Below are 12,500 nucleotides of genomic sequence, written 5' to 3'. Positions count from 1 at the left end.
GTGAAGACCTTCCAGCCTAAGATGGTCAAGGTTGCAGGGTGAGTTTGCAATCAATCCCCCCCCCCCCAACACACACACACCCACTCTTTCCCTCCCACAGCCCCAGGGGAAGCGGAGAGGCACAGGAAGAGCATGTCACTCTCCCCAGTGTCACCAGCTGCCACTCACTGAGTGTCCAGATCCTGTGTTTTTTTTTTTTTTCCTTTTTTAACACCATGCATTCTATTCTTTTTTAAGCTCCCTTATCAGTGGTGCACCACGGCCATAAGAATGAGGCCCGGGGAAAAGGGTTGGAGCTCAAGCTGCATGGCAGACGGATTAGCAAATAGCTACAACTGCAACATGCCTCAAATCTTCAGCAAAATGACACACAACATTCAAAATGCATACATCTCTAAATTCGCCTCACATTATAAACACTTTTGGACTGGCGAATAAGTGTGGCATTTTGATGGTTGTGTTTGAAAACCAAAATCAGGTTACTCCCTGTCAGGTTTTTGTGTGTTAGGTAGAAAATTATGTGTGGTGATTTGCAAAATGTGATTTAGGATATTGAAAACTGAGTTACACTGAAAATTAGTGTATGGTTTTGCAGATTTGGTGTGGGTGGGTTATGGTGTTTGGAACACCTGTTTTTGTGACAAGCAAAGATTTAGTGTGTTCTAAATGTTCTAAGAGTTTGTCTCTTCCTCTCACCCTCCTTTCCTCTTTTGCTCTGTAGTTTGCTGGTGAAGAGGGTTCCTAATGTGGTTGGAACTCTGCCGGACTGTAAGTGCCCTTTCAGTGTTCTCTGCTGTCTCTAAATGTACTCTCATCCATCACAGACACACACACACACACAAACACACACACATACACACGCACACATGCACACACGCACAAACTCACGCACACACGCATACACACACACACACATGCACACACACGCACGCACACACACGCACGCGCGCGCACACACACACACACACACACACACACACACACACTCATACACATTCTCTCGCTCGCACTGAAGCACTTTCTTTTAGTCTGACAGAACGCACATTGAGATACATATCTAACCATCAAACAGTCTTTCACTCGACAAGAGGAATGTGTCTTTGATGCTGTAATTCAATGCAAGGGCTTTAGAGAGCCACTTTGCTCCTCTTTTGTCCCGGTTGTTTGTTTTTGCTCGCTGTCGTTCACCCTCCATGTCCCCCTCTCTTCACCTGTCTCTCCCCGCAGATGTGGGCTTTGTCATCCCTAACCGCTTTGTGGTGGGCTACGCCCTGGACTACAACGAGTATTTCCGTGACCTTAACGTAAGGCTCAAGCGCAAGTCTGTGGTTACACCCTAGCGGCTCCATAAACGTGTAGCGTGTAGATTACAGAAGCTGTGCGCACATGGAAAAACTGTGCATAGGAGAGAAGGAGTCACCTCAGCTCATTTGAGAATGCATGTTCATTCATATATTCGTTTATATATTGTGTGTGTGTGTGTGTGTGTGTGTGTGTGTGTGTGTGTGTGTGTGTGTGTGTGGTTTGAATTACATGGGCTTGGGCTGGAAGGAAGGTGAAATCAGGAATGTTTAGGGTTAGAATGTGCTTATCAGTCTTTGGGAGGTCTCTTTCCTTCTCTTCTGTCATCATTCCTCATCTCACACTGCCCTCTGATGCTTACACACACATACAGACAGGCATTCACAGTCTCTCTCACACACACACACACACACACACACACACACACACACACACACACACACACACACACACACATGCACAGAGGAACATAATCCCCTCTGCATGCACACGACACACTATTCCTATGCCCCTGATGTGTGCAATAATACTGTCTCACACACACACACACACACACACACACACACACACACACACACACCCTTATACCATCCCTTTTAAGAATGGGAGGCATGCCCAGCTCTGCACTAGCGATACCGCTATGAATCATCTTCCCCCAGTCTGTGTTACTGCAGGCTCTCAGAGTTAAGCTAGCCCACTACTCCACTCCACTCCACTCCACTCCTCTAGGCCCCGGTGTGAGTGTGAATATCCATCCCCCTGCGTTAGCGTTAGCGCTGGGGCCCGCTCCTGATTACATAACTCCAGCTGTAGGTGAAACCCTAGCAGGTTTCCTCAGACGTGAGGAATGAGCTGAGGGAGGCAGGGACCAGGGCTCCTCCACTATCTGGGAGGGGAAGGGGGGGAGTGCATGGGAGGAGGAAGGGTTGGGGGGACGCTCTCTGATGGTGGCCCCTTCTCTGCTCCGTACAGTGGGTGCAATCCTTCTTCTCATATTTGAGCACATGAGTGACCGCTATTTTTCTCTTGATTAATTTCCCTCTCTCCCCCCTCCTTATCTCTCTCTCTGTCTCTCTCTCTCTCTCTATCTCTCTCTCTCTCTGGTTGTCTCTGATCCAGCACATTTGTGTGATCAGTGATCAGGGGAAGGTCAAGTACAAGATCTAAGGAGGGGTGAAGTGCAGATCTGCAGACGTCTCCCCTGGACTCTCTCCAGCAGCGCTTGCAGCCAGAGGGGAAAGACAAACCTCCAGCTCTCCCACTGATGATGATGATGATGGGCTCATTTTCCTGCTAAAACCCATCATTCTATTGATGGCTGTATTATGATAGCTGTCCCAAAGGAGATATTGTCCCCAAAAGCCCTTGAATTTTCGATTTACAATGTTTCTTTTGTGTTGTTTTATACACACCGTGCCTTACCGATAGCTGTCTGGTATTTTCCACTATGTGTTTAAAAAATATGACACATTCTAATAGCCCTTGACAAATGTTCCCGCAAACCTTAGACCAAGAATGTTCTACTACCTGGCAGCCTTTTTGGAGTGTTATGACTACTAAGAGTTCAGTGGCTGAGGAGGAAGGTTACATTGCATTTTACCTTTCATAATGTTGATATTATCAATGTTTTGTGTGAGCTTACATGTGCTTTCAATTCAACCTATAAAAACATGTAACAACATATTTTGTTTAAGGCTTCATAGTTTCCTGTGTGAATGTGTGTGTACGTGCATGTATGTGTGTGTGTGTGTGTGCGTGTGTGTGTGTGTGTGTGTGCGTGCGTGTGTGCGTGCATGTGTGTGTGTGTGTGTGTGTGTACACTGTGTTCATCTCCAGCAAACGTGCTTATGACTACAGCAATGTTATTCAGCCAGCCGCTGAAAGACAACACCATACAGTGCAGTGATGTCACTATGACTCTGACAATCACTTCCTGACTGTATGTAGCCACAGAGCTTCTAAGCTGCCATCGCTGTAGTTTTAAGCTGCTTACTGTGGTCTGTTTGTTTCCTGTTAATAGTGTTATCATTAATCCTGTCTGTTGACTTATTGTCAGTTACAGTATTATAGTTATTACAAGTGACCCGGGTCAGGTGGTGGTATTTTAGCGTAATTTAGTTGTGGTGTCTGGCAGGGTTTAGTGTGGTCTGCTGTGGGTTTGTGGTTGCCAGGTCTCATGAGTTGTAGTTTTGTCAAGAACGGCTCAGGTGCAAAGTGTGTGTATCCAAACAGAGAGGGCGTTGTTCTAAAGACAGGGTGTACTCTGTGGAGAGAATAAAAGAGGCCAGAATGATGTGTGTGTGTGTGTGTATGCCTGTATGTGTGTGTGTGTGTGTATGCCTATATGTATGTGTGTGTGTGTCTGTGTATGTGTGTGTGTGTGTTAGAGTGGGAGGGAGAGAGAGAGAGAGAGAGAGATGGAGAGACATTAGGGTCAAGGCACGGAACAGAATGTTCCTGACCCAAAAGAACAGAACTATCTAGCGGCAGCTGACAAATTCTGCACATCGGCATTAAACTGCCTACATTTCAAGAGAATGGTACTCCTGCCTGTTAGAACTCTGTATGCCTTACCTTAAATGAAACATACTTGCTTGTCTGATGAACTTTCTGTCCTTGTTGCAAAGTTATCTAGAGTTTCACCCTTAAAGAATGGTAGAATGGTTGAAGACTGAAGGCTCTGACAAACTTGCAGGATTATTTTGTGTGACTGTGATGGCAGTTTGTGGGATGTTTGATGAGAGAGGAGCTTGGCTGTGGCTACACATTAGTCTGGATGTGCACAGCCGAATACTCGCAGATCCTCTCAAAGCCTCATTTCACTTCTGTCTTCATCTCATGAAGAGCTCTCTGTTATTAAGGGCAATCCCCTCTGTTCTTCTGTTAAGGCTTTTGAGTTTAAGCAGGGTGTGGAGAAACATCGCAAGCCTGAAGAAGTCATACGAACACCAGCAAACCAAACAACCTAAAAGATGTACTGAATTCAGAGACATGAAAAGGATCATAAGCAACACAGTTTCACCAGTCACAACAGAACTCACAATGATGTAAACATCATAAGGATGTTTACCCTCACCTCTCATTTATGTGTGTATGCTCACATAACTTAAAGGTCAATGATCAAATCCTAAAGTCGGAAGCTGGAATGTTTGTGAGGGTCTGCAGACATTTGTCTTCTCTTGTTTTCTCAATTTCCATGTGTTGGTTTGGTTTGCCTCATCTTTTTGCAAACCAGCAACATCTAGTTGGTTGCAACCAACCTCTAATTTCTATCTCTTTTTGTGATCATGTGGAATATGCTAAACGTGCTGAGCATTTTTTTCCCTCCAGCGATCGGACTCCTTTTGGCGGGGAGCGCCCCTGCATCGCGCTTTTCCATGAGTCAGACAGGGTGTCAGCTGGTGCTCGTTGGGGACGTGTGAAAACACCAGAAGAGCTCCCCATCTGCCATTCATTATGGCCATCCCAGTAAACACGCCTACATCCCATCATCACACACACACACACACACACACACACACACACACCACACACACTCATACACTACATCGCTCCAGCCCACATGCTCAAAGAATGCTTTCGATCCTTGAGTTCTAATAGATAATAAATCTCTCTGATAAGTTATGCCAGCAGCCTCTCCAAACATGTTGTCTTTATGAGACTTTTGCAAAGGGATGCTGATGTATTTTTCCACATAAGATACAGGGCCCAACATTTTCTGTGTAGTAGGCAGAAACTACATGTAAAACTTCAGTTCTCTCAGCATGACATTTCTAGCCATTCCTCCTTTCTAATTGTCACTGAAAATATTTCTTGCAACATTTAACTTTTGCAGCATCCATTCATTTTATAGAGATAACTCACTACATTAAAACTTGTCTATTGTACACATGAGAAGATTTGTAAACATCTTAATCACTGAAAATAACCTTGACTTGACTGAGTAATGTCGTCTCAAAATGATCTCAGGGAAATTAAATATATCTCTGGGTAGGAAAGAGTCAACAGTGCATGACACAGAACTACGGCTCCCATTATGCTTCACTGCACACAGCACACTCTGAGGAAAAGGAATTTTTAGGCCACGAGCACTTGAGCGCTAATCACTTGGAAATGTAGCAACGCTGAGCATACCTTAGAGGCCATCCACAAACTAGAGTCTGAATGTACCTGCAGCACATCACCTCACATGTTTCTGGGGGTCTTTGGAAAACTCTGCTGCTGTGTTGCCATAACAAATGGACAGCCGTGACTACCGAGACTAATGTAATATGTCTGATGTACATTTACCCTGCAGTAGAGTATTTTTAGTGCTGACACCTTCACTTCTCCATAGCTTACAACCATTTCCCACCTGAAGCTGATTGAAAAAGGGGAACATAATATGTTATTCTTTTATTGTCCCCATAAATCAGTGACCTGTCTTTCTTTGGCATGGCATGAGTAGATGTCTTGCCCATGTGTGGGTGGCTACCTCAGAGGACAGAGTTGGCTCTGGCCATGCACCTGGACAAGAGGCTGGATGAGAGTTGGCACAGGTAATCCTTGTAACACTGAGGAAGTGTACAGTCAGAGGCTGTAGTGAGTGGGGCGAGATAATCTCCACACCAAAACAACGTCAAAACAAAGCACCTCTCATCATAAAGAGTTCATGTACCACATCAACCATGCTAAACTGAAATGAGTGAAATCAGTTAACATTGAACACTGAGAATATATGTTGCAAAGAGAATTCAACCTCCAACAGAGATGGCTATTACTTAAAGACAGGTGCACTAGCAGGAAGGTAAGTGTGTGTGTGTGTGTGTGTGTGTGTGTGTGTGTGTGTTTGTGTGCAAGGGACGAGTGGAGGCTTTAGAAATGCTTACACACCAAGCCCAAAGACGCTTTGGGGGTCCTACGTGGCAGTAGTGACAATGCCACCCTTTGTTGGTTTGGCTGCGACTCAATCCCCACCTTATCGAGCATCAGCACTTAGGGACGGTTAACTTACCTCTGTGATAACTGCCTCCATCCCACTCCACTCGCGCACACCTCCTGCCTCCATGGGAACCAGATGGCCATTGTCCCCCACCTTCAACCTGGATCCGGTGAGCGACACTGGGACAAAGACACTGTCTGGTTTCTCATGTACAAACCTCTAATGCGCCATTAGCAGAACAGAGAGGAAGAAAAAGAGAGAGAGAGGGAGAGGGAGGGAGAGAGAAGGGGAAAAAGAGTAGACTACAGGTAGAAAGCAAAGGTACAAAAGGAACAAAACACTGATTGTCCCTTTTGAATGGCCATGCATGGTGTGTAGTGGTCATGAGAATCTAGTGGCAAGACAGAGCAAAGGGTTTCGATTTCACCTGAGAGTGACAACAAATAATACTTGTTTACTACCAGCTTTAATATTTGTTTACAACATACTTTATTCTGCCAGTAAAGGCTAAAGCAGGAATGCAAATCATGACTTGATTAAATATCTTGAGTAGACTCAGGTGCAAAGAGTGTGTATCCAAACAGAAAACCCATCAAAAGAGAATAGATTGCATTAAAAAGACTCTTTGATATAAAATGCACACAGACTTAATGTACTGCTTGTTTGATCTTGTCTCAAATTACAATTAGATGTGAGGGGACTGATTGATTGGTTGATGTCTTGTCTGGGGTCCTCTCTGACCTCAGTGATGGAACAATCTCTGCCCCTTCACCTTCCCTGACCTTGGAATGCTATTGCATTTTTAACATGTCAATGTTGCTTTCAATTTGTCCCCCTCACCCCCCTAATTCCGGCCTGGTCTATGACTCAATTTACATTCTAATCACAAATTATAGAGATCACACAGTGCTGTCTGTGATTTGCACTGGCATATAACCTTATTTGTTTTAGGCTATTCCTAAATCTTATTTGTTGATAAAAAGTGTTTTTAACACTACTGTATGCCATGAGCTGTTTTAGCAGTAGAGTGGAGAGTCAATAAGCTACTATAAAACACTTCTCTTACTGAAAAAGTTGAGTGGTGATGAATTATGCATGCTTTCAGTAGAAAGTTATTCCATATCCTGAACAATTTCTGTTGAATCTGAGACTTTTGGATGCAACACTGATTGTCTGTCAATAACAGTGCAGAATAGGGCCTCTTCAAACCAACTAATCCACATTGTTTGGAGTGATTGTGCACCAGGCTGCCAAACAATAGAAAATAGCTTTCTTTCCACCTCTCTCTCTCTCTCTCTCTTTTTTTTCCCTACCTCTCTCCCTCCCTCCCTCCCTCTGAAATTGGGGAGGCCTTTTGAGAGAATGGGTGAAAAGAGTCTAGCTATTGTTCCAGATCTATTGTGCTGTGGATGGGCAGCCAAACAGAAAGAGCTCTCCTTTTGTCTCTATCCAGATCAGCTGCAGAAGGGTTTTCATGCATATCGCATCCACAGTCCCATGTGGAAACCTCTACCCTCTATGTCACAATGAACCTCTACCCTCTATGTCTCCCCCCTCCACCCTCAGCTACATAACATCCTGGACATTGGACCCACAAATGGCCGCCTGCACCACTCCACTTGCACACTTGTACACTTTGCAACTTGTTGTTGTTGTCCTGGAAACACAACACTTCTGCTGCTCTTACATAACTTGCACCACTATGCCACTTTATTTCTTACTTAGGTCAAACAGAACTACCTCAGCCTCTTATTGGCCTGACTTTGCACTAGTATTTTATTTTATTGACTGTCTATGCACAATTTCAACCAAATTTTGCTGCTCTTATTTTTTCATTATATGTGCCCTCTTATTTACTTATTTACTTACTTTTTTGTTTACTTGAATGTTATGTTTGTCTGTGGACTTAAAATTGTTAAAATATGTCTTGTCTCCACCGTGGGATAGTGAGAAACGTAATTTCGATCTCTTTGTATGTCTGGAACATGTGAAGAAATTGACAATAAAGCTGACTTTGACTTTGACTTTGACTTTGACTTTGACTTTGAGGACTTTTGAAAACATTTGAAGAAGTAGATACATTTTCTTTTTCACTAAGGATTTGCAATCAGCAAAATAGACATAGCCAGCATTAAACTGATTAAGCAAGTCATGGCTATGCACACTATGGCTCATCTTTCAGTGCTGTTGTGTGTGTATGTGTGTGAGAAGAGAGAGAGAGAGAGAGAGAGAGAGAGAGAGAGAGAGAGAGAGAGAGAGAGAGAGAGAGAGAGAGAGAGAGAGGGAGAGAACCATGTGGGGGGGGGGGGGGGGGGGCTCTAGGCACCAGCACTGGTCTCCCCTGTCAAGTCACCATCACTCTATGCAGAGTTATGTCAGTTAATCCACTTTAGATGGCTGTGTCTCCTGGATTTTATATTACTGTAAATATAAACTGTCATCAAATGCTGCCAAGAATTTACAGACAAGAGGTATCCAAGGAGAAGCTATCCAGTTCATTACATTAAGCTGACTGTGAGTGCGCCAAGAATGTGGTGCTAGTTTTCCTTGCTTTGGCACATCAGATGCCTCTCAGAACAGGCTGCACCTGCGAGGCACAATGGAGTTAAATCACTCACAACGCATAAGGAAATGGAGCATAATATGAATCAAATTATTAAATGAAATTATCCAATTATTTAGAAAATATATGTATAATACCTGACGTGTAAAATTGACGTCTAAAAATGTAATTATTAAGCTGACTTAGAAAGTGTTGGCTGAATTTATTTGAGATGCACGGTGAGTCTCATACACTAAATTAGTCTTGATATGGTGAAGCTGGCAATTGCTCTGTCTAAGCATCTTATGTAATGTGACGTCCATTTAGCTCGGTTTAAAATACGAATTGAAAAGCTCGATATGATTGGACGTCCAGCCCCGCGGGCGAAGAAGAGGGGCGGGGTTTCTGGGCAATTGGAGATTCGTCAATCCCACATAACAGTCTATCGCGCGCCGCCAAGTGGGATTAGAACAAGAATTAAGACAAATTATTACATTTCATAAAATGAAGAATAACACTAATATAGTCTACAGAAAGAAAATCAGCTGAAAGTGTCATAGAAGAAGCATTCTTGGGAAAAGCAAGGAAATCAGCGATAGCTGTCAAACATCACCCTGTTGTAGGCTACCTAACAGGTATTCTTGTGGCAGCGCTACAAGGAAACAAAACAGCCCTATCCATTGGAGACCATGGCTACCTTGATAACACATCGGCAAAACTGAATAGTCAATTGCATTTTATACGATTGGCATCCAGTTTACGTGAATCAGTGCATGTGGATTTTGACAATGTGTTTTCCTTCAGCCGATGGATCCCTTTTGTAACAGGTAGGTCTGGAAAATGTCGCCACTGTCTTGGTTGCGAGCCACCGATCGATCCTTAGTGTATGTCATGCGTTGGATGCTGTAGATTTATTTCACCACAACGCCAGGTGCCAATTAAAACGTATTTTTAGTATGTGGTGTGACTGTTTTGTCTGTGCCTGACAGCTTTGTTGTTGCATCGTTTTCAACCCTGACTGGTGGCTCCAGTTATATCGCGTACTGGTGGAGCCATTCGTAGTCTACATCACAGTCGAGATTTGCGCAACAGGGTACATTGTTTACTCGCATGAATGAATATTTCACAATCGAAGGACCATTGCGAGAAAACTGTGGTGACCTCGAAAGTCAAAATAATAAGCCTGGCGGGCATATGAATGAAAGGAATTAGCTTAAATGTTGACATTAATACGCTGGAGGACCTCTATTTTCAGGATTTATTTTCAGTGGTGCTAAGGTGGAAAAACAAATACCTTATTCATCTATATGCCTATCAGCTATACACATTAGGCCATCCGCACGATTTTCTCTGGCAATATGTTTACTAAGTAGCAGATATTAGTCTAATGTAGACTAATGCACTTTTCTTCAGTGCCACTCTCGCCCTGTTGAAGTGTAGAGTAAGCCCGACGTTACAAGTTACAGACTGTTTTCACATTGTCAGTTTATTACAGTAATAGTCTTCCGTAAGTGTGGGTAGCATTTTATGCTTGGTTATAAACATCGGGTCTCTGTCCCGTATATAAAAAAAAACACACAGTTGCCAAATCTTACGATTCTACACAGTGGGTCGTGTTCTTAAAATAGACTGTATGTACTGTACTTTTACAATAACCAATTTCAAAGCACCCGGCATGTAGTCATGTAGTAGGCTACTGTCAGCTTCAGTGCGACTTCTTTTCCAAGCAAATACTGGGGACATTTCGGGGAGGTGCTCTTGCTCCATCTGTTCGCTCATCAGGCCAGATCTATCGACCGGGCAGCCAGCGCAAATAGTCTGTCCGCGGGACAGTGTGTGTAGGACGGACGGTCAGAGAGACTCCATGTTACTCTCTAACCGCTCTTTCTCTGTTTCTCTGTGATAGGATTGCGCACCTCTCGACTAACATGAAGATAGAAGACGGTGTGGATTAGAACTCTTTCTTGCTATTTATGTACACATCGAAGCCAGAGAACGGAGTACCCCTTGCTTTTTTGGAATTTCTCCCCCTCCTCCTCTCTCTCTTCTCAATGTGGGCTCTCAAAGACCTTTGGCTTTGTGGTTTGAAATGAAATAATGGCGACACGTTGGACTGGCTCCCCGCACCGAGATGACGAGAGCACTCAAATCGTTTCACCAAGTTGCGAGGTAAGAAACTATTATTTCGCCAACCCAAGTTTACGAGAAAGTCGGACACCCTCACAGCATGTAAAGAAGACAAGTGCTTTGCGGGTACTGGAGTTGTTAAGGCTGAATCAGGGGGACATATAACTCTTGTCCCATTAGAAATTGCACTGCTGTTTTTAAGAGAAGCATACAGTTATTGCAACGGCTTTAGTAAGTTTTGTTTGGCATACGTTTGTCGGTGGTCTAATTTTAATGAAGTGTGATGATGTAGAATGAAATGATTGTGGCTCATGGAACCTAGTTATCGCCGAACCCAATGTGTGCGTGCGTGCGTGTGTGAGTGTGTGCGTGACCTGAATAAGAATGTTGAAGGCGGACTTAAACTGAAATAACGTGTGGAAATAGTTGGAGTGAGCATCATCATATTAAATTTACGGGTGTTTGCATAGTAAACATCTCTTAAATTATTCCGGTTTAAGTAGGCTGCTTTGTCTTTGAAATGATCTCTATTTTGAAGGGTTGGGAATTTCTACAAACTACATGACAGTTTTAGTACGACTCAAAGTCATCCGAAATTGTTGTGAGTGTAGGGCTTTTCTAGTCATGATCAGAGACGTATGGCTTTCCTAGATAGATAGGAGGAGGAGTATTGAGGTTTTGTAAAAGCTCAGGCATCTTATGATTTTGCCTCATTTACAGAGCTATAACTACAATGTCTGATTATAGCACTGGCAGTAGTGGCTATGTGTGTCTACAGTTGCAATCATGCCAGGGGTGTTTGTTTGTGTTGTTGAGTTTGTGTTGCTGCACCAGGGTTGCACTGGTGGCTTGGACTAGATAGCTTAGGCCAAATGATGCTGTCATGTACTTATATGCATTCAATGTGCGGACAGGGTTCAGCTCATGTCACAGTGCAGCACAGTAAAGTAGTAGTACACCCCCCCCCCCACACACACACACATATTTCTACTTGTTTGATCTGTCACGAGTGCTGTCTTCAGTTTAATCTGGCCATTCAATTTACTGACCCTACCCAGTGGTTGTTGGGCCAGTCTATGGAGATTTAATGCTGTGTTGGATAAAGCTAAACACACACACACACACACACACACACACACACACACACACACACACACACACACACACACACACACACACACACACACACAGGACTACAGCTGATGTTACGTCATCAGTGGTGTGTGTTAGAGCTGTATAACCGGGTGAGAGAGGCAGGATGAGCTACATGTTTGGATTAACCCATCAACAGAAATGGCAAAACCAGTAGGCTATGTCTCTGTGTGTGTGTGTGTGTGTGTGTGTGTGTGTGTGTGTGTGTGTGTGTGTGTGTGTGTGTGTGTGTGTGTGTGTGTGTATGTGTGTGTGTGTGTGTGTGTGTTTGTGTCTGTGTGTAATCCTCTTACTGCACCGTGCAGAGTTTGAGGATGGGTGTCATAAATCCCCCGGAAAAGCGGAAAAGGAAAGAGGGCAATCTTTTGAGATAGGAGTCTGTTTGCTCAGGGTTGTGTGTGTGTGTGTGTGTGTGTGTGTGTGTGTGTGTGTGTGTGTGTGTGTGTGTGTGTGTGT

The 12,500-nt window shown here is 43.8% G+C and overlaps 2 protein-coding genes across 4 annotated transcripts in view; both read left to right on the top strand.

The window, feature by feature from the left end:
* Positions 1 to 2,926, top strand: part of prtfdc1a (phosphoribosyl transferase domain containing 1a) — a 16,801-nt gene extending 13,875 nt beyond the window's left edge. Inside the window, exons 6-9 of the mRNA XM_076291338.1 lie at positions 1 to 38; positions 722 to 768; positions 1,228 to 1,304; positions 2,422 to 2,926. The exon at positions 1 to 38 is cut by the window's left edge and continues 45 nt beyond it. Of these exons, the coding sequence (XP_076147453.1) occupies positions 1 to 38; positions 722 to 768; positions 1,228 to 1,304; positions 2,422 to 2,469 (210 nt within the window). The 3' untranslated portion in view covers positions 2,470 to 2,926. The remainder of the gene's footprint in view (positions 39 to 721; positions 769 to 1,227; positions 1,305 to 2,421) is intronic.
* A 6,298-nt stretch (positions 2,927 to 9,224) lies between these two features.
* arhgap21a (Rho GTPase activating protein 21a) overlaps positions 9,225 to 12,500 on the top strand; it is a 98,356-nt gene continuing 95,080 nt past the window's right edge. For 2 of the 3 annotated variants that reach the window (XM_076290784.1, XM_076290782.1), the window contains exons 1-2: positions 9,225 to 9,592; positions 10,672 to 10,934. In XM_076290784.1, coding sequence (XP_076146899.1) covers positions 10,863 to 10,934 — 72 coding nt within the window. In that variant the 5' untranslated portion in view covers positions 9,225 to 9,592; positions 10,672 to 10,862. Of the gene's footprint in view, positions 9,593 to 10,574; positions 10,935 to 12,500 lie in introns of those variants that run through there. The other variant, XM_076290781.1, reaches the window with a different exon arrangement.

This window comes from Alosa pseudoharengus, unplaced genomic scaffold, assembly GCF_046254945.1.
Source record: "Alosa pseudoharengus isolate Yale_2024_CS ecotype anadromous, Long Island Sound unplaced genomic scaffold, YU_APseudo_1.1 YU_APseudo_1.1_scf_18, whole genome shotgun sequence".
NCBI classification, from domain to species: domain Eukaryota; kingdom Metazoa; phylum Chordata; class Actinopteri; order Clupeiformes; family Clupeidae; genus Alosa; species Alosa pseudoharengus.
This window is presented reverse-complemented; position numbering and strand designations above follow the sequence as displayed.